Source organism: Callorhinus ursinus, unplaced genomic scaffold, assembly GCF_003265705.2.
Source record: "Callorhinus ursinus isolate GAN/ISIS: 27379988/994484 unplaced genomic scaffold, GSC_fseal_2.0 scaffold24, whole genome shotgun sequence".
Classification (NCBI taxonomy): Eukaryota; Metazoa; Chordata; class Mammalia; order Carnivora; family Otariidae; genus Callorhinus; species Callorhinus ursinus.
The window spans coordinates 9,381,057-9,403,147 of record NW_027397086.1 but is presented as its reverse complement, the minus strand read 5'-3'; the positions used below and the strand labels follow the sequence as shown (position 1 = coordinate 9,403,147).

Genomic DNA, 22,091 nt, shown 5'->3' with positions numbered 1-22,091 from the left:
CGGCCCGAGACAGCCAGGAGGGACAGCCGCTCCTGAGCCGGCCGGGTGCGGGGCGTCGGTGAGAGGTCTCCCGTGAGAAATGGTGACGTTACAGGGAGACGCGTTAGCACAGTCTGGCCACAGTCAAGACTAGCGGCTGCCCTACAGGGCTATCAAATCATAGGCAATGGGGTTGCGTCTTTCCCTGCCCCAAATCTACCAGTTCGTGTGTAACTTCCCACGCGGCATGCGTAAAGAGCAGATGGCAAGGCAGATTCAATGTCTAACCCCTGGACATGGAAGAGGCCTGGGGCAGGCCTCTTAGACGGTACCCCAGGGTGCCTGGGCGGCCCCGACGGTTGGAAGTCCCATTTGATTTCTGCTTGTTGTGATCTCAGGGCTAAGGTTGAGCCCCGTGGTGGGCTGGCGCTGAGGGTGGAGCCTGCTTAAGAGTCTCTCTCCTCCTCCCTCTGCCCTTCCCCTACTCATGCATGCACGCGGGCTCTGTCTCTCTCTCTTAAAAAAAAAAAGAAAAGAAAACTTAAAGAAACAAACTCCAATACTCTAGGGGACACTGGAATGACAAGCTGGCCTCTTCTGCCTTAATTCCAAAATCGGATGATTTTTTCTGAATAGTCCCTGACAATGCAAAGCACAAAGCCTCCGTGAGCGGGCGGGCGATGTGAGTGACGGAAGCAGGGCCACCCGGGATGACTGTCAGCCCGGGCATCAGGTGGGGCCCCGGGTGAACTTGATGAGCACACGCCTTTTCTGCAGGCTCGGCCTCCCCCAGCAGGGACCACAGACATGGATTTACATACCCGTGGTTTTCTCACTGACCCCCACGCTTTTATACCCAGCTCCACCTCTCTCTGAACCGCACGTTCACAGGGCCACGGGCCCACGTAACCTCACCACTTGGCATCAGGTTCCATGTGTCCAAAACGGAGCTCTGGACTTTTCTGACCACCCCCCCCCTCCAAACGGCTCTGCCATCCTCCGTGTTGCTGACGCCAGGAGCCAGACGTGACTTCTTGATGCTCGTGCATGAATGAGGACGGATGGATCTGGAACGGTGGTCACGAGATATTGGGTGTGAACAGCAGGAAGTAGATCCGCACGCCCCCAAGCCTTTAAAGGAAAACAAATTACAGTGAGTGACACGGACGAGCCGTGGAAGCTAACATGCTACTAACTAGTGATGACTTCCTCCGACGAGTGGGCCTCAGCAGGATGGGAGAGGACAACGGGCACTTTCTACTTCATACTCCTATTATTGTGTCAATATTTTGCAACCGGTCTTCATTGCTCATTTTGATATGGAGCCATTTTTTTTTAAAGATTTTATTTATTTATTTGACAGAGAGAGAGACAGCGAGAGAGGGAACACAAGCAGGGAGAGTAGGGGAGGGAGAAGCAGGCTTCCCGAGGAGCAGGGAGCCCGATGCGGGGCTGGATCCCAGGACCCTGGGATCATGACCTGAACGGAAGGCAGACACTTAACGACTGAGCCACCCAGGCGCCCCTTTATGGAGCCATTTGAAAGCAAGTAAAACATATCCATGTGTGTTTAAAGGCTGTACAGCTATTAAATCTATAGAATAACAAGGGACGACAAGAGCTGTTAATACTGTATTAGGTGTAAAAGCTGATAACAGGACTGTATGCCCAGGAGGATTGGAATTTGGTTTTTAAAATCTATTTGCAAAAGCAAATCTGGATTAAGAGGCAGTAGAGGGTAAGTAAGAGCTTGAGCCTTGGCATAAGGGACCCTCACTGTCTGCAGATGAGCCATGTGAGCTTAGGGTAACCGGGCAAGTCTGCTCAGCCTCGATGGCCCCGACTCTAGGGTGGGACTGACCGTCTCTATAACTGTCTGCAGGGATGCTATTTGTCACCCCTGTCCTTCTACGGATACTGACGCAGAAATAAACGTTACCTGTTCTCGGAGCAATAACAATCATTCTCATAATATCTTAAGAGAAAAATTACTATTATTAAGGACATATACCGAGCTTTTCACAAAACACGGACCAAGAGGTGGCAAGGACTTATATTTCTCTCTCTCTGTCTGTGCTTATCGGTATTTTCTGAACATATTTTTGCTTTTGTAATAAAAACACGTAAAAAAAAGACTACCTCAAGCCAATAGCCAACATCACCCTAAAGAGTAAACCAGCAGAGACCTTCGCGATGAGGTGAGGAGCAAGACTCAGATGTAGGACCGCCACATGTCAGTGAAAAATGCCATCAGTAACGGAAACTACTGGGCAAGAGAAGACAAAAGATGGGGTTGTCTTAGAAATGCACTGGAAATCAACCAAAAAATGGTCACAGTTCAGTCAAGTGTCTACATATGCAATAACTATACAAAATTGAAACTGCTTCTTCAGACACCAGTCAGTGCCTGTTAACAGAGGGGGCCCGTGGCTTCCAGGAGAGGCAGGTGACAGGGAAGCTCACGCCCAGACCACACAGCGAGCTTGTCCACACAGTGTGGGTGGTGCCCAGACCCCTGGCAAGGGGAAGAAGAGCCTGTCTCCAGACCACACCTCACAGTGCACCAGATCCTGGTCTTATTTTCTGATGAACAGTACAATTATGCGGCACTGTTTATTGGATTTGCATTAAAACATTCATGTATGCAACATAAATGTTTAAAATTTACTGCTATTTTTGTGACTCTCTTTTGGCATTTCTTTGTTTTTATATATCCTTGAAACATCCAGAAAACAAATTAACCGAGGATGTCTTGCTCTCTGAGAGGCCCAGCCAGTCGGAAACAGGAAGAATCCCTTTCCCAGAGGATGGTGGTCTGACTTTGGCCAAGCCTTCTCCCCCCGCCAGTGACTCTGGGTCAGTGACAATGAGGGGGCCAGGATCCCCACTCACTGGGGGCACAGGATCCCTGAGGAAGGCTGGGTGGGGTCCCGGGGGGCCCACACTTAGTGGTGTTCACACTTTGTTGGTGCATGAATTTGGGCTTCCTGCCCATCAGGAATCCAGCATTTCGATCGGAAGGGGGGCTCCCCCCCTCCCCCTGCAATTCTGATTTAGCTCTCTGGAGAATCTCTGGACTGCTTTTCTTTTAAAGTGTTTCTAGATTTTACCTTTAGTTATGAAAGTAACAGATGGTTGCTTTAAAAGATACATTTTATTAAAATGATGAAACCAAAACTTTCACACAAATATATAAAATACATAAAATCTTTTTTTAAAGATTTTATTTATTTATTCATGAGAGAGAGAGGAAGAGGCAGAAGGAGAAGCAGGCTCCCCGAAGAGCAGGGAGCCCGATGTGGGGCTCGATCCCAGGACCCCAGGATCACGACCCGAGCTGAAAGCAGACCGAGCCAACTGAGCCACCCAGGTGCCCAAATCACATGCCTTTTAATCAGGGTTTTTGTGATGGACGGAGCTGTAATAAAGTAGCTCAAGGACAATGAAAAGCAGTTTCTGGGTCCAGGAGCCCCTGTACCTTGTTTCCTATTTTGAAATCTTTCACAAATTTTCCTGACACCTGTGAAAAACAACAACAAACAGAAACATATAAAGTTAAAAGGGATTCCCTCCTTCACAAATCCCCTTCTCAGTGGAAATCTTTTGTTAACGGTTGATTGAGGTCTCTTGACACTCTTGACTCCTGCACATACAAACTAATATTTTTCAGACAAAAATGCAATCACACTACCCACCAATGGGCAGTTTGCTTTTTTCACTTGGCAGTATATCATGGACACCAATTCATGACAGATGTAATTCTTTTTTTAAGCTGTCCCTGTCTGCCTTCCTTCCTTCTTTCTCTTTTTTCTTCCTTCCTTCCTTCCTTCCTTCCTTCCTTCCTTTATTTCTCTCTCTTTCTTTCTTTCTTTTAAAGATCTTATTTATTTATTTGACAGAGAGAGAGACACAGCGAGAGAGGGAACACAAGCAGGGGGAGTGGGAGAGGGAGAAGCAGACTCCCCGCAGAGCAGGGAGCCCGATGCGGGGCTCGACCTGAGCCGAAGGCAGACACACGACTGAACCACCCAGGTGCCCCTCTTTCTTTCTTTCTTTCTTTCTTTCTTTCTTTCTTTCTTTCTTTCTTTCTTTCTTTCTTTCTTTCTTTCTTTCTTTCTTTCTTTCTTTCTCTCTCTCTCTCTCTCTCTTTCTTTCTTTCTTTCTTTCTTTCCTTTCTTTGCTTTTTAATGATTATACTTGCACATAGTCTAAAATTTCAAGCCCTGGGATCTGAAGTTTTTTTAAAAAAACAAAAACAAAAACCTTCCGGGGGCGCCTGGGTGACTCAGTCCGTTAAGCGGCTGCCTTTGACTCAGGTCATGATCTCAGGGTCCTGGGATTAAGCCCCACGTTGGGCTCCCTGCTCAGCGGGGAGCCTGCTTCCCCCTCTCCCTCTGCCTGCCGCTCCCCCTGCTTGTGCTCTCTCTCTGTCAAATAAATAAATAAAATATTTAAAAACCAAAAAACTTCTGATTTGGAAAGAATTCACACTTACAGTGAATTTGCTAAAATCAACAGTACATACAACATCCAGATTCTCCTATTAATGCTATTACCCCATTTGCCTTATCATTTGGTCTCTCCTCCCCCCGCCACACCCCCACAATTTTTTTCTGAACTCTTTGAAGATAAGTGACATATGTCATGGTCCTTTACCCCTAAGTACTTCAGCGTGCATTCACTAAGGTTAGAGATCCTCTGTTGCATAATCACAGGATAGTTATCAACCCCAGTCAATTTCACATTGGTCCATACTGTAATCCGACATCACATTCCAATCTTCTCCATTGAACCAGTAATTGTTCTTTTATAGCATTTTTCCCTCCAGCACAAGATCCAGTTTAGGGTCAGAGATTGCATTTAGGTGCTGGGTCTCTTTAACCTCTGTTAATCTAGAATATTTCTATGGCTTTTCTCTATCTTATGGCATTGAGTTTTGGAAGACTGCAGCCAAATATTGCCCCCCTCTTTCTTTAATAGAAACATAATGTTGCAATTTATCTGATGTTTTCTGTGACTAATTTCTGGTTATTCATTCTTGGCCAAAATACTGCAGGGAGCATATTGTGTCCCTCTCAGAGTAACCCATCTGAAGGCACACACTACCCATCTGTCCCTGCTAGTGATGTTAATTTTGATCATCTGATCAAGGTGTGGTCCTATTTTTCCATCGTATAATTACTGGGTTTTTCTTCTTCTGTCTTGGTTGCAACTAATAAGCAGTCTATGGGGAGACATTTTGAGACCATGCAACCATCTTGCTATGCATCAAAATGTCCCCCTAGATTTAGCAACCATTAACGATTCTTTTTTTTTTTTTTAAGATTTTATTTATTTATTTGAGAGAGAGAGAGATAGTGAGAGCAGGAACACAAGCAGGGGGAGTGGGAGAGGGAGAAGCAGGCTTCCCGCGGAGCAGGGAGCCCGATGTGGGGCTCGATCCCAGGACCCTGGGATCATGACCTGAGCCGAAGGCAGATGCTCAACAACTGAGCCACCCAGGCGCCCCGCCATTAACGATTCTTGATTGATTTAGCCTTTACTAGGATGGTTGCAAAAGATGATTTTTCCAATTCTAGCACCCCTTTTCTCTTATCAGTTGACTCTCAGAATTTTGCTGCCAACATAGGAGCTCCCTTCTCCTCGGGTATTTATTTATTATTGGTATATGGACACATAAATTCCTATTTGTAAGGGCTTATAATTCATTGCTTAATTATTTTGGTGCTCAAACAGTCCCAGATTTGGCCACAGGGAGCCCCTTCATGCTGGTGCCCATGTCCTGGTGAGACCCTCAATGTCTTTTCTGACCATTTCCTTATTTCTTATTGCATCATAAGAGGTGCAGGCTCACCTTGTACCTACTCTACTCCAGCTATAGATTATTCATCTCCCTGAGCAACTCTGGGGATTGGAATTAGAGAACAAGATCTGAGAGCTACTAGAACGCCCTTTCTTTTTTACCTTTTCAGTGGGCAGAACCAGGAAACAAATGAATAAATGTGATTCTGTGTGTGTGTGTAAATATGTGTGTATGTATACATCCATACACATACATGTGCACACAAACATACATATTTGCCTTTCAGATATCAGGAGTTGGCATGCATGCGTCTGATTCCATGGAATCTGACGTTTAGTAGGTGTCCTGGTGGCTCCTGCGTCAGGCAGGCAGGAAGAGCCCGGGTAGGCCGAGCAGAAGATAAAAACACCTGCAGGAGGGAGGTGGGGCTGCTCCTCATCCCGGCCCCCAGTGGGAGTGGGGCACAGGCTCGGACTGAGTAGAGGGAGTGGCTGAGCCTGCCCACCTGGAACGCAGATCCTCAGGGAGAGTCCTTCGAAGACAGTCCTCTCCACAGGATAAGGGCGAGTCCTGCATTGCCGCCACGGTGCCCCAAGCCTTAATGTGTCAGGTTTGGGCAAGCACCTCAGCTGTCCTGAATGAATGCTCAGATGATTCAAATAATGCTTCATCAATCTACAGGAGTGCGCAGCTAAGGGGTAGGTGCAGCTTGAAAACAACAACTTGAGGGTAAAGAATATCATTGCCAAGAGCAAAACCCAGAAAGCATGTTCTTGAAAGTCAAAGTCATGCTTCATCCCAGAATATCGGCTTGGAGTGTTATCCAGGAATATTGCAAAAGACAAATAACTGGAAATTTGAAGAATTAAACAATTATCCCAGCAGGAAAACAGGCAAAGATATGAAATAGCAACCTGCAAAGAAGAAATACAAATGGCAATAACTGAGAATAGGGGCATTGATGCTAATGATTCAAGAAAAGCGAATGGGTGTGATACTGAAATATCTTTTTTGTATGTGTGTCTAGAAGTGGTTAGGTAATTAACCAAAAAAAGGAATCAACCCAAGTAGAAAAAAAATACTTGATATATTAAAGAAAATGCACCTTCTGGCATTCCCTCTGCCGTACATACATCAAATTGTCCATGTGGATTTGTCTTCTCCATTATTAGGCTCTAGAGTCCAAATTTATTCAACTTTGTATAATTAGCACCTGACATAGTGCTTGGCACAGAGTAGGTTCAAAAAAGGAAGAGTCCTATTTCTTGACCACAGAGCAACTAAAGTAGGAATTAATAACAAGGTTTATGGGGATATAATGTACAACATGGGGAATATAGTCAATAATATTGTAATAACTTTGTATGGTGACAGATGGTTACTAGCCTTATCCAGGGGGTCATTTCATATTGTATAAAAATATCGAATCACTATGATGTACACCCAAGACTAATAGGATATTACATGTCAATTATCCTTCAATAAAAAACAAAGTTTATCTGCTGCTTAGAAATCAAAAATGTGTGTAGAAGTGTGTATGACAATGTGTGTGCGTGTGTGAGTGTGCGAGTACTGGTGTATCAGCTATGAGGTTGTGCTGTGTGTCGGTGTGGGCTCATACACACGGACGGGAGCGGGTATCTGCGGGCGTGTCTCTGTGTGTGGCTCTGTCCAGGTGTGGCTTGCATTCCCGCGTGGGTGTGTGCCCCATCTTAGCTGGCGCAGAGCTGTGGCCGGGGCGTGTGGCCTGTGCTGAAGGCAGAAGCCCAGGCCTGTGCCCTGCACACCCCCGCGCCCGGCCCTGGAGGTGCGGCAGAGGCGCGAGCACTGGGCCACGTCCAGGTTGAGAGCCCCTGGCCAGCCTGGCTCTAGGTCCTGCTGTGGTCGTGGGAGAGGGCCAGGGAAGCGAGGGACAGACCCAGAGCAGCGGGCAGAGGGCAAGACAAGAGGACAGCACAATGCCTGGAGATCATCTCTCTGCGAGCAGCACCCAAGTTCAGCCCCCAGCACCCAGTACCTGCCCCCACATGCCCCCCTTGCATGCCGTACCCTCTTGTTTTCAACCTATAGACAAGGAGTAAGTTCAAGACCCTCCCCCGCCTGCTTCAGGGGGATGGGGGGTGGTTTGGAAAACCGGACCTGTCAAGAGGCGGGGCGGAGGCTCGTTGTTCATTACGGGAAATAAGCAGCAGAACTGCATCCTAATAAATCAGCGCAGATTTCAGAGCAGTGCGGGCTCCGCAGGCCGTGGAATTCAATATGATATGCTTCAGCCCGTCAGCTAATGGGCGGCTGCTGGACGCCACGTGACCCAGCCTTCCCGGGGACGTTAAGTGATGCTGAAAAGTGGCCCAGATTTATTTACTGGGACAGTGTGCATTCCTGCCTGTGGGTGAGCGGGGAGATGACCAGTTCTTGTGAGCAGGTGGGAGCAGCTGGGCTTTCCACGCGGCCCCCGGGCCTGGGCAGGCAGCCTGTGGCCTCCCTCCTGGCCCTGCAGCTGGTTCTGGCCCAGCCCCGGGGAGGTCACCAGCTCCCCTAGGTGACACACCACCCCACGACGTAGAACGTCAGTTTCTCCGTGTGCCAAATCCTTCATTCGTTCCGTTCAGCATTTCCTCTCCCACCTGTTGTTCATTCATTCATTCATTCCCAGAACATTCCACCTGCTGCTCACGGAGCCGTGTGCTGGTTCGTCCGCCGGGACTGCCGACAGGATGGCCCAGGCCCTGCCCTCTCGGAGGGGGCTGAGGCAGCGATTAAGCACCAGCCATGGGAGGTGTCCCCAGAGCCACGGCCAGGTTACAGCCAGCATCCCCTGCGACTGGACGCCAGCCTTGCTCCTGGCCAGCCCCTCGAACTCACCCACCACCCACGCGGCCTAGCCCACCATCCAGATTCGAAGCTTGCTTATTTTAAAACACAAGCCCCCCTGAACACTCTTCAGTGGCAAAGAAGAAATCTTCAATGGGCCAGCAGGGGCTGCAGGGCCTGGCCTCCCCCCTGCCAGCCTCGCCCTGCCTCCTCACCCCTGCCTCCCCCCCACAGCGGGAGGCCCACTCCCCCCACCACCCGCGCAGCCATCAGCACTTAGTTCCCTCCGGGCCTCCGCTGCAGGCAGGCTGCTGCGTCTGGTTTCGCTCCCCGTGGCCCCTGCCTCCCCAGGTCCTGGCGTGTGTGTCAGCACACAGAAAGCGCTCAGCGGCCACCGAATAGGGACCTGGGGGGGGCTGCCAGAGGCACAGACGCCACGGGGTGCCGGGCGCCGGGCACCAGAGGGGTCCCAAGGGCCAGGCAGGGACCACGGAGGAAAGTGCAGCTGGGAGGACCCTTATCTGACTTCTATTTTTGAAGGACCCCCCAGGATGCAGGGGGAGGACTGATGGCAGACTGAGGAGGTGGGCAAAGCAACAGGGGGCCCTGCAGGTGCCCGGCGGGTGACAGAGGCAGAGCTGGGAGCACATCCCCCATCTGGGGAAGGATTGGCAGGAGGGCTGGCCCAGATGAGGGCCTCAAGCAGGTGTTTGGGGTTTGGGGAGAAGGGGCTGCTCCAGCACCTGCAGCCCACCGGCCCCTATAGACCAGAAGGGTCCCTGGCACCCCTCTGGATCCCCTGGGTGCTCCCACAGCAGAAGCTGCTGTGCCCAGCCCGTGCCTACTGCATGCTCCTCCGATGCCCCTGTGGGGGAATTAGGGGAGGAAGGAGAAACTTCTTCCTGAAGGGGCCTTAATTTATTATCTGAAAAGAGCACTAGACTTACTAAATGAAAGGCCTTCACTGCGGACTCACAGGGCAGACTATAATTACCTGGGAAGAACCCGTCTGCTGCATTTTTTAAAAAAATTTGTATCTTGCAAAGTGTTTAACGGGTATTTATGCAAAAGAACAACCTATTGGGTAGACGCACGACTTTACAGTAGGCTGAAAGGCTGAAGAGGTTCTGGGTCTGCGCCCCGCTTCACGCCCACTGAGTCTGGCAGTCAGAGGCTGTCTTCATTCATTCCTTCACTCATGTATGCATTCATTCATTCACTCATGCATTCATTCCACACACACTTCCTCCTCTGTGCTGGGTGTGGGCTGGCTGTGGAATTCAGACACCAATAAGCACAGCGCTGCCCTAGAGAGAGATTTGCCTTGACCTGGGTTAAAGGGGTGACAGGAGGGCTGTGGGGCCCCAGAGAAGGGTAAGCCCACCCGAGGTGACCATCAACACCTGGAGGAGGAAGCTCCCTAGGTCCACAGGGGAGGAAGGGCATTAGGGGCAGAAGGAAGAGCATGGATGAAGCTGGGGAGGCACGGAAGTGCCAGGGCCATATGGGGAATGGTAAAAATCTGGTGAGTGCTAAGGTCAGGTGTATGGGACCCAGAGATAGCGGCTCTCAGGCGGCCCCCTTGTTCGCCTGTAGGGGGCCCCCTGTGTTCCCCTTTGTGTGTCCTTGGCCCCTGTACAGGGGACAGCCTTGACTGCTGCACATGGTGGCCCTGGTGGCCAGGGCTGGGGAAAACTGGACCCCACACGGAGGCCCCCCAAACCAGGTGAGGAGTTTGAGCTGGATGCTGATGGGGGGAAGCTGTCTTCTATCTTGAGGTAGGAGGGTGACATGATCAGATTGGCGTTTCAGAAAGGCCACTCTGGCAGCCTGTGGAGAATGTGTTGGAGGCAGAGAGAGAGTTGGCTGCCGAAAAATGGCCCATAGAGAACACATATTCTGCAAGGATACGACAAAAGGCTAATTCTTTTCATCTGCAACGAGATGCTACAAATCAACAAGAAAAAACCAGTAGAGAAATGGGCAAAGAACATGAGCAACCAGTTCATAGAAAGGAAATACTGAAGGATTTTAAACAGGTAAAGAAGAGTCTCAACCTCATTCATAATGAGAGAAACAAAAACGAAATCTATAATCAGACGATCAGACAAGACCATGTTTTTCACCCATCCATTGGCAAAGGTTGGCATTTTGATACTATGCTCTGTTGGGGAGGGTGAGGGGATCTGGCCCTGTCTCACACTGTTGGTGGGACGGACCAAAAATTGGTCCAGTCTCTTGGGAGGGCACTTGGACAATTTATCGATTGCAATTTAAAATGCACATCTCCTTTGACCTGGTAATTCATCCTCCTGGGTGTAGTCGGACAGATACATAAAGATGCATAGACAAGAACTGTTATGTGGTAACGGAAAACCGGAAACAGTCTAAATGCCTTACCTGGGGACCAGTTAAGCAAACTACGGTATTACAAGTAATTATAGTGCGTCGTATAAAGGCTGTTAAGAAACTGAGGCCCGCCTCCATGTCGGGGTCATACAACAATGTCCAGGAAATAACGTCCAGGGGTAGAAACAGAGTGCAGGTCAGTGTATAAAAGAGAGAGAAAGGGGTATACACACATACCTAAGAATTCTTGTATCTGCACACACTGTCTTCGAAAGAACGTAAAAAACCCAGGGACAATAGTTGTTTCTGGGGACAGACTGGAGGGCTGAGGGACCGGGGTGGAGGGAGATCGCGTGTGACTGTATATCTCTGTGCTGTTTTTATTTGTTTTAGCCGTATATCTGCATTCATGCCATATGCACATTTACGCGTGAGTGTGTGTATAATACATACATCTCCATTGTGTATTTTTTTTAAACCGGCAACAACATGAAGCCCAGATGGGTTGAGTGTCTTTCTCATGCAGTGGGGTTTGCATTTTACCTAGTGTCCTTGGGGAATGGATTTTCCTGAAAGTAAATTTTCCAGATAACTTAAAGGAATCGAAACTCTTTAAAAACCGTTTTTAAAGGAAATCTACGTAGACTGTACAATGTTCTCCCATATTTTTTCAGGCAAAGAACGTGGAATGTGGGCAAACACTTCCTGGCTGGCCCCGAAGGCAGGGGCCTTTCTTTGCCCTCGCCCTGAAGGTCCCCTCTCTGCCGAGGCCCTTGTCCCTTCCCCTTTTCCCCAAATGCCACTTCGCCGGCAGCATGTGAGCATGCTGGGGCGGGAGCATCATTTCCAGAGCCGGCGTGAGTGGCCCCTTTCCGGGCCGTGGAGCCGGGAGCCCAGGCTCCGGGGCAGACGTTCTGGATGCCGCGATGCTGGGTGCGCGTGCATGCGGGGGGCAAGGGGGCCTGGAACATTCTGATCTGCAGGAGTGTGGGCAGCGGCTTCCCTGCCCTGGCTGTCCGACCTCGGAGCCTCTCTTGTGGGCCCCGAAAAGGCTGTCTTCCGTGGCCTCAGGCAAGGCGTGAAGCTTCTCCGGACCTCTGTCCGTCCGTTCCCTTGCTGATAAAAGGAAAGTGCAGCCGCCGGCCTCCCCGCCGTGGCTGCCGCGATTCTGGCGCCTGGGGCCGCGCCGGTCCTCCGCACGTGGCACCGTGTGCCACTGTTCCCCTGCTGTGGCTTTGTGGCCAAGCTGAGCAATTCCCAAGGCCTCCCTGCTCCGTAAACTTGGCAGGACTGGGGCGGCCCCCAGGAAGCACAGCCCCGCCGGCGAGGACTTTCCTGGAGGATTTTACTACACGCGAGGGCTTTTCAGAGAAACATTTGCTGACAAGGCGCTGCTCGAGGCCTCCCCCAGAGCCTCCCCCTTCCACATGTTCTAGGACACCTTCCTTGGCAGGACTCAGCACCGTGGGGAGGGGGAGCCCCCCCCCCCCGAGAGGCGGCAGCGCCGAGAACCATCTGGAGGCCCGGGATCCCAAACTGGCTCCAGCATTTACAAACCGAGCCGCCTCGGGAAAGCCATTCCATCTGGGTTTTGAACCTCGGTTTCCTCAACTGTAAAATGGGGTGATGATAGGAGGATCCGTTTCTTGAACTTGTTTCTCAGATGAACGAACGGACGCATAGCGAGTGCCCGGCGCGGTCTGGTGTGTGTGCTCAGTGAATTGAGGATGCGGGTGACACCCCCGCCCCCAATCCCCCTGCCCTGTGCTCAGGGAGCACAGCTGCTGCCGGCTACGGGAGGGGCCCTGCGGACATTGCACTCGCTGCACGGAGGCGGCTCTGTGCGGGGCCTACTCCCCTCACAGGCCTGTGTGCAGGCCAGCCGGAGCCGGCTTGGCCGGACCACCTGCCTCCAGGCCAGGGGGCCCCAGCGGCTTGGACTGAGTGCGCTGCTCCGGCCGGGGAAGGGCTACCCTATCTAAGATCCTCAGCCATGCTTGCAGCCGGGCCCGGTCCCCATCCCCCTCAAGGGGAAACCTCAGGGCTGACCCGCTTTGGACTAGGTGTTCCAGGTGATGGAGAGCTACCCAAGGAGCTTGGAGGCGAGCTGCAGCTAAGGGACAGAGCTTGGGACTGGTTTCTTGGTGGGAAGACGCGGGATCCTTCGTACTCTCTGTAGCTCCGGAGGCTGGCAAATCCACACCTGCCACGGTGCTGAGCTTCTCAAAGGGACAGTAAGTGAAGGTGGCGGGGGCACTCTGGACGGCTCTAAGGTGAAATGGCTGTTTTCTTGGAGCAGCAATTTTATTTGAAGATTTAGAGGAAGAAAACCGTGTCTGAGTTGTAGCAAAGAAGATACTATGTGCTCGCCAAGTCCCGTTTTATTTCTTCCACCTGGGTGGGCAGCAAGACCACATCTCCCAACGTCCTGTGTGCTCAGCTTGGGAGCTTGAGATCAGGTGCCAGCCAAGGGCTTATGCACAGAGGTGAAGTCAGCACCCCCTGAACAACCACCCCTGCGATCCTCGCGTCTTCTCCTCTTTCCAGAGACACCTGGGAAGCCGTCACCGAGAGGAAAGAGCCCAGGCTGAAAGCAGCCTGGATCCTGCTTGGAGGAGATTCCTCCTGGAGAGCCACCCGACTCATGTCAGATTTGTACGTGCAGAAAAATCACCCTCTGCTGGGTTCAACCACTGTGATTTGGGGGATTAGTGATCAGCATCACCTAGCCTACCCTGACTGAAATAAGGATATAGTATGGAGCAGAAGGCAGTACTTGTAGGACTTGGAAAACTGAAACATGAGACTTCAAATTAAGTGTCTGCTTGCGGCTGGCCTCTGTGGGCCACACCCGCGGACCTCGGACCTGCCAAAGTCTGGGCTGTATTTTACCCCAGCACAGCCAGCCATAGGCCCAGTGACCCACCGATGCCACGGAGCATTTTTGGGCTCTGGAAAATAGTGCACAGCAGATATAAACTACCAGCAAGGAGCTACTGAGGTGGAGTGTTTCAGATCACATCTCAAGCATCTCGTGATTAGAGTCAAGTGAGAAATGAGCCCAGCCCTGGCCTCCAAGGGCCCTCCCACCCCCGAAACATTCTGTGGTGGGTGGGAGAAGCCGGTCTATCCAGGGAAGCCCAGAACCTCCCTGGGGCCCTGGTGTGAACCAGCCCAGAGACGGAGCACCACTGCCCAGCACGACACACGTATGTTCCATGTGTCCCAGGGGCTGGGGCAGTGGTAGGGTCACGGCTGGTCAGGTGGCGGGGGCGGGGCGGGACGGGGAGACGCTGCTGTGGTTGTAACTTCGAACAAGTTATTTCTCCGAGGTCCCCAGCTTTGTTGCGGGTAAAAAATTGGAAGAGACGATGGTGGCATGTGAAGCTTTTTCCTTACCTGCAAGCTTCGTCCGTAAAGCAGCTCACAGCCGAGAGGCACTGCAGACGCTGGGGGCAAAGCTGTCCTAGAGGGCCCCCTGGACGGGTGCTGGCTTCTGCTGTTCAGATTCCCTCCCTGAGGATGCGTTTGCTCACATCACTAACTTGCTGGGCATTTGGGGCAAGGCCCTTCCCCTCTCTGGACTTCCCTTGCTTCGTCAAATTGACAGGTTGGAAGATAGCAGCCCAAGATCCGATCTTATAACCGAGTCCATTATGTATCAGAGATACAGCTGGAGCTGCTTGGGTTAGAGTTGGAGGTGGGGACTGAGCCCTGAGGGGCACCACCAAATGCCCCCGGGCTCCAGGGGGAGGCAGAGGTACGGTGAGGCCCCTGCAGCCCCGATGGCCCCACTCACTGCCCCGAAGATGTGTCTGGCCCAGCTGCAGAAGGCCAAGGCTGACGTCGCCTCTCAGGCTGCTGAGCCGAGACCCGCAGAGCCAGGAGTCCAGGACCCACGAGCCGCCGAGAGCAGGAACACAGGGAATGCGCAGCATCTGGAGGTTTCCTAAAATGGCGCACGTGGGGTCCAGAGAACAAAGGTGTTCCCTGGGGTCAGAGCCGGCCTGCATGGCCCCTCACTGTGGGGGCGCTCTGTGAAATGAATACCCCCTGATGCCCCTTAATTGGGGGACCTCCAGGGGTCAGGGATCCCAGTCTAACCTCAGGCTATCCGCTTTTCACTTCCCATGGGGGGGTGGTGCGGTCTGGGAAATGTTTAGAGCAGACGTAGACTGCTCCCCTAGAGTCCAGGGAAGGCCAGGAAGCGGGGCGGGGGGGACTTTTGTTCCAAGGAAGGAGCCATCAGGTGAGCCCGCAGCCCCAGGAACCACCTTTCCTGCGCAGCTTCGGGGGCTCAGTTCTCCAGGGAGGTGCCCTGCCTTGAGCCTCCCCACCAGGGCAGAGCTTGCATGCACACCTGCTCCGCCCGGAGCTGCCCACGGTGCTGCTGGACACGCGAGGCGGGAAGGGCCACCCTCCCTCCCAGGGCAGCTGTCCTTGCCACCTGGTCTTCAACAGGTGGCCACGCTCTGGGGGCACATCCCTCCTTCCCTAGGGGAGGCTGCCCTCCGCAGACCAAGGAGGGTGGCGGGGTTGGGGGGAATCTTCCAAACCCCTCCCTCCATCCGCGCTAGGATCACACAGTTTCCTTGAGGCAATATTTAGCTTCCCAGGCACACAGGAACCATTTGGGGAGGAACAAATTAAAAGGAGCCCTTTTCTCACCAGTTGACCCAAAATGAACGAGCATTGTCCACCCCAGTGGATTTGCTGTGAAAAAGTATCACGCGGAAGAAACGGTCAATACTTTGCAGCCGTTTTTACAATGAGCCTGTGTTTAGCAACACTCAGCTTTGTTTTATTACTGCATTTTACGAAGTTACCAAGACAACTGAGGCCAAGTAACAGAACCTTGACTTTATGTGCCATTAAAATTTAATAAAGAATGTTTAAAGGCTTTTAAGAGGCAGGAGCTGCAGCCTAGCACAGAGCCCTGCCCAGAGGGAGGAGGGCTGGAGCGCCAGGCAGGGGGTGGGGGGGCCCGCCGGACCTCAAGGGCCCCTCTGTCGGGGACATCCAGGTGCGCCCGAGGGTTCCCTGGCATCTGTCCTGTCCTAGCAGATCTCAGCAGACATTTGTTAAGGTAGTTCCTGGGCGCCAATTCCCGTGATAGGCTCCTCATGTCCATGATGACACGATTGCCACCGTAAGGGCCCGAGAAATAGGGCAGAGAGGTGAAGTCGCTGGTGCACGATCACCCAGCATAGTGACAGGCGCTGCAAAAGCAGGTCTTTTCTTCCCCTTTGTGATGCAAGAGGTTCTGCTGGGGAAAATACCCCGGCTGGCTTCCCCCATCACTGTGGCCTCGCTCCTGCAGCCGGGGAGTGCCCTGGTGTCCCTGAGGCCCGGGCCGACGGTCCTGGTCAGAATCCTCAAAAGCACCTTCACGTCAGAGGAAAGCTTTCCCAGGAGCCTCTTGGGGAGCACGTTATGTTACCCTAGGGCCGCACAGAGCCCTTTTTCCTTGGCTCTCTAAATAAGACTCAGAAGGAAATTGCCAGAAATGAGAAAATCATCAGTAATGTTGCTATTTTATACAAAAGCTCGAGGGTGCTGTGTGTGTGTGTGCACACGCGTGCACATGTAAAGCATTATGCTGCATGGCTTTCCTAGTTATATACACGTCCAGACTTTTGGTTACTAGAGATGGAGGTAATGGAGGTTGAGTGTTCTGCAAAGCCTTTTTTGTCCCTGGGAACAGAAACACATTTTGGATTTTTTTCATGAGGGAGAAATTCGTATGCCATCTGGGAAAATCCCTCTCCCGTTCATCACACAAAGTAGGAGACTGGCAAAAAAATGTCAGTCCGGGCGAAGTGGGTTTTAGGTTAACTGACCTCGCGGAGAGAGAACAGCTCCCTCAGCTACTGGGAACACCAGCTTCCGCCAGCAAGAGTTTTCATCATTTCTGAGCTTCGAGGGAAGGTGCTCAAATGCCGGCCATTTCAAGCCCATTTTCAATTATAGGGCCAAGGAATTTAGGACATTAATCAAGAAGTGAAAAAAAAAAAAAAAGGAGGAGGAGAAGGAAGCCATTTTGGTGTAATACTCTGCCAATCACAAGGCCAACTCCAGGTGCTGGAGCAACAGTAGGGGCCATTTTTTACCCTGCGAGTGTCATTAAGTGTGAGGATGAAGGGCAGGTGGAGAGGGAGAGGAGCTGACTGGGCTTCATTCGTCTTGATGGATTACAACATTCAAGAAGGAAAGTTTTTCCTTCATCCCTTCACACTCTGTGGGAAACCAGAAGCCATCTGAAGATAACATGGCATTTGAGCCAAACGTTTGTGTGGCTTTGTGCTTGCTGTTCCTTGTCTTAGCTCCCAGGGACCAAGTGAGTGAGTCACCGCCTTGTGTGGCTGAGGGACCTGCCGCTCGGCCCCTGGAGCTCCGCTGGGGTGGGGAGAAGGTGGGCACGAGAGGGGCAGGTGGGCAGGCCCCTGTTAGCCCCCAGAAGCCGGGGCACAGGCTGGGCCACCCCCCAGCCTCCCGCGTCTCTGAAAGGGGCTCCAAAGCCTCTCCCCTCTGGGTTTTGGGAGGTGTTGAGTCTCTGTGCAGAGTGGTCACGGTGCCAAGAAAGGAACCTGGGGCTTCACTGTGGGTCCGGCTCTGCCTTTCTCCAGCCACGAGCCTGGGCCTCCGCCCCCTGTCTGTGAGAACCCCCATTCCCAGAGGACAGGATGGATGTGTCAGGGGGCAGGTGGATGTACCCATACTTTGTAAACTGTGAAGTGCTGAACAGCCGTTGTTAAAGTGACATGGGAAAGGGAGTTGGTTCTAGAAAGGCAGGAACACCATTCCAAAAGTCTGGGCTCCACCCCAAACCGGTCCTAGCACCCCCCCTCCCCCGAGCATCTACATTCACGTGGGGATTACCTACTCTGAGCTCACCCCCCCCCCCCCTGTGGACATAGGCGGCTACAGAGCTGAAGAGAAGGCCCCACACCAGACAGGAGCCATGGCTAGCATCATCCAGCCCGGCGGGCCTTAGTCTCTGAGGCTGAACCGGAGGGGGTGCCGACGGGGGGCATAGCCCAGACCTGAGCCCAGGACGAAGGGACAAATGACAAGGGAAGGACGGCCCAGGGTCAGGGGACCAATTGTCTGCTTGGGGTCATGGGGCAGCTATGGTGCCCCGGGGAGCCAGTGAGCCAGCTGGGGGCTCGGAGGGCTTCAGTGAATCCCTTGGCAGGGTTTAAAAATCCATGAATCTTAAGGGTATGCACAGGCTCTGGGGGTGGGGAGGAGAACTGTAACGCCGCTCCTCCCCTGGGACTCGCTGACCATTTACTTTAACCAGCACCTGCTGGACCCCCCACTCCGTGCTCGAGGGGCCGGCGTGAATCCAGCACCTGCCTGACCTGGAAGAACTCGCAGCTTGGTGGGAGGGAGCTCTGTGATGCCACAGGGCAAGCATGATAACAGAACTTTCCAGATTCCCCCAAGTAGATGGAGGGAACAGTTCATTCTGCTGCAGGGACTGCAGTGGGACGTTTGAGCTGGACCTTAAAGATGAGTGTCCGTTGGATGGAGGGAGGCCATCCAGGCATAGGGAACAGTGTGCACGAAGGTGGGAGAGTCTGGAGCGGGTCCTCGTTCTGGGACCCAGCCACGGTGGCAGGAGACCAGCACACTCTCTTCCCGAGGGGCAGCAACAGACAGCGGGTGCCCTGGGAGCGTGGTGGCAGGGGACAGGCCGAGGCTGCCCCCTGACGTGTGTGGGCCAGGATGGAAAGGAAGGAAGGGGCTGGATTATGAGCAGCCTTGAAGGTTGGGTTAAGGACCGTGGGCTTTATGTGGACAGAGCTGACAGCTGATTGAATTAGGGGATCGTGTGGGCAGCTCTGTGGTTCTCTGAATTCCCACTGCGGATGGAGGATGGAGGATGAGTTGAGGGGGAGGAGAGGCAGGAGGTGATGAAGTCCGAGCTAGGGAGAGTGGACAGGGACCCACGGGAGAAACAAGAGGACACTTGTTTGGGGATGGAGGCTTCTGTCTCCAGGACGCTCTGCCTCCGCCCGTGGGGAGGGGCCCGTTAGGCAGTGCTTGGAACAGCTGTGCGGGATCCAACGTGCCTTTGTAAGCGCCTCCAGCGGACTCCAGACTGGCCAGGCTGTGGGGATGGCGCGCCTGCTGGCCCAGCAGAGAAGCACCTCTCCTAGGAGGCTGGAGGGCGGGAGGCAGGACAGCTAGCGTGGAAGAGGAAGGAGGCTGACTGGGGCACCAGCAGCAGCAAGGCAGGCACGGCCCCGTGGTGTCCCCAAAGCTGAGACTGGCGGAGCCTGATCTTCTCCATTCACTGAACTCAACCCACTCTGGAGTGCTGGCCCTTCAGGGACTTCGGCTGGACTGTGTGTGCATGTGTGCGCGTGTGCGTGTGTGTGGGTGCGTGGGTGCGTGTGTGTGGGTGCGTGTGGGGGGGGGTCGGCAGGAGGGGGAGGAAAGGGGACGAGGTGAGAAGAGGCCAGGGGTGGATCCTGAGGGCCGTATCCCAGAAATGGGGGAACACAGGGCAAAGCACAGGGGGCTCAGCTTCTCGTGGGGCATCTCCGGACCCCGGCTCCCTGGCTCCCGGTTCCTCTCTTCTCGGAGAAAGGGAACGTCTGTCTTTGCTCTCACTTCATCTGCACCCTGCAGCACGAGCGGCCAGCTACCCAAGGGGGACTTCCCCTGGGCCCCAAGGAGGTGGGGAAAGCCTATCACTCACCCTGATAAGGAAGCAGCCGCTAATTCTTCCTGCTCAGCGGCATTGAGAAAAAAGGGCCCGTCTCTCACTTACTGGCCTCATTTCCGGCACTCACCATGGGGTGCAGGGCTCATTCGGGCCCTGGCACAGAGCAGGGGCTCCTTCGAGACAGTGACCTGGAGGGCTGGGCAGAGCCACCTGCCCGCAGATGACGTGCAAAGGTGGGGGACAGGACATTCCTCACCGTGAGAACTGACATTTTCAAATCACCCCAAACCACGTGGCTCGAATTCAACCTATTGACATTTCCCCCACCAAAATCCAACGTGCTTGGTTGATTTGGGAGCTGAAAACTGCACTCCATGTTGGCAAGCGAATGCTTTCTGAAAACAAAATCAGAGCTTTGTTAAAAAGACTCTGTGCTGCTCCCAGTTGCTAACAAGTGTGAGAGACATGTTTACTTGGTCTTTCACCGTGAAGCCCATTTGCTCCGGCAACAACAGGGACTGAAGAATGGGCCTGGGGTCGTCCAAGGTGGTTTCTCTCGCAGCAGACCACTTAAGAACACTGATTGTCCTGGCCCAGGCCACCAGGCTGCAGGAGAGGGGCAGGGCCCTGGGAGACCCCGGGCCCCCCCGGAGCAGGGGCAGGGAGGGTTGGAGCTGGAGTCACGCTCACCGGGACACGTAAAGGAAATGGGGCTCTGGGGTCGACCAACAGAACCGGACCAAGCCTGACGTTACCGGGTCACCCCCCCCCCCCCACCCCCGGACCTTTCTTTGCCCATCTGAAAATGGGAAGAGCATTAGGAAACTAGCCAGGAGGACTGGGGAATCAAGCTGATGACTGTCCCTGTGCAGCCTCCTCTGCCGCCCCTCCTGTCTTTGGCCTCCTGTCCTGCTGTTTGGGAAAACAAAGTCATTACAGGTGGCTCTTGTCGCCCAACAGCCCAGAGGGAGCTCTTCAGGGCTTGGTTTTCCAAAATGCCACCTTTGGTGGCCTCTGAGTCTCCCCCTCCGGGAAGAGCTTGGCCTGGGGACACAGATGGAGACAAGGAAAGGGTCTCGTGGCAGGGAGAGTGTGGGCCCTCCTTTCCCTCAGGCCACACCTGCCACTTGAGCTTCGGACATCATGCTGCTGCTCACACTGGCCCTCCCCAGGGTCTTCTGTCCTCCCCGCTGAAGCCCCTCCACCCACCCAGGGGCCCTCTGGCAGTGCCTGCCACCCACCTTCTGGCCACGAAGTGGCGCCCTATCTGTGGAGGGGAGGGAGGGTGGGCAATCAGAAGCCACGTGACAGTGGGACACCGGCTCTGGGGTCAAGGTCAAACAAAATCAAACAAAATGACCTCTGAGGCTCCTGTCCACTCTAAGACTCTCGGAGCCTTCCTTAGTTACTTCTTGGTTAATTATTTCTTAATTAATAACAAAGCGATCATTGCAGCAACAGGCAAGCTAAAGAAATAAATGAGGCCAATCTGTTAGCTGCACCCATGTAGCCCATGATTGGCACGGAGAGTCGCGTCTGCCCACTTGCTAGTGCCACTTCGTTTTCACAGCTCGCAGGTAGGAAGCAAACATGATGTCCCTGGGACTGAACAGTGTTCTCTCGGAGGCCCCGGCAGACCCGGGACGCGGCTTCCTGGAGTTCTTTCCTCGCCACAGCTCAGGCCGGGGACCACGGGCGCCCCATGCCCCCAGTACAACAGTTTTACCCCGGTTGTTGCTTCCTGTGAGCCCAGAATAGAAGATGCCATCTGTCACGTTTTGGATGTCATATGTCCACCGATGACTCATGAATAGTTGGACCACCAAGAGGAAGGCGGGCGGGGAATCATCAGCCTTTCAAAGCACAGCCGAGCAGGACATGGAGACAAGTAGGGGGCTCTCCAGCAGGACCTCTCCGCAGCCTGCCCCCTCTCCACAGGCGGGAAGCCCAGAGGGTTCTCTTTGGCCCTGAAGGGCTCGCTCTTCATCGGCAGCATCGAGTGGCCCTCAGGACAGCGCGTGTCTGGAATGGGAGAACTTGTGGGCGCTGTTTGTGCAGGACGGGGGGTTGCCCTCTGCCAGCTGAGCCGAGGGGGCGGCCTCCTGGGGGGTGCCGCTGTCTGGGGGCCGGCCCCCTGATGTGCCGCTCCGGCCGCACACCAGGCGCTTTTCGTCCAGGAGGGACAGGTGGTATTCACACAGGTCGATCAGTGAGGCCACCTGCTCGTGGAGAGGCAGCATCTTGAACTTCCTCTGCGCCAGGTAGAAGAAAGCCTCCACGAAGGCCTGCAAGCACATGCCTGTGGACGAAGAGAACAGCATTAGGGGGGTCAGCACGCTGCCCTGGGATGGCCTGACTCCAACCGCCAGGCTGCTTCCTCACCCACTGCTTCTGTTCTGGAAACTTTAGCTTCTGGGTTAAACTCCCAGAGTGCCTACCCTGTGCCAGGCACCAGCTGGGCATTCACAA

General features: G+C 53.5%; 1 protein-coding gene across 7 annotated transcripts in view; it reads right to left on the bottom strand.

Annotated features, from left to right (window-relative positions):
• Nucleotides 1-15,711: 15,711 nt before the first annotated feature.
• TTLL11 (tubulin tyrosine ligase like 11) overlaps nucleotides 15,712-22,091 on the bottom strand; it is a 229,090-nt gene continuing 222,710 nt past the window's right edge. For all 7 annotated transcript variants that reach the window (XM_073905788.1, XM_025888472.2, XM_073905791.1 and 4 more), the window contains one exon: nucleotides 15,712-21,921. In XM_073905788.1, coding sequence (XP_073761889.1) covers nucleotides 21,629-21,921 — 293 coding nt within the window. In that variant the 3' untranslated portion in view covers nucleotides 15,712-21,628. The remainder of the gene's footprint in view (nucleotides 21,922-22,091) is intronic.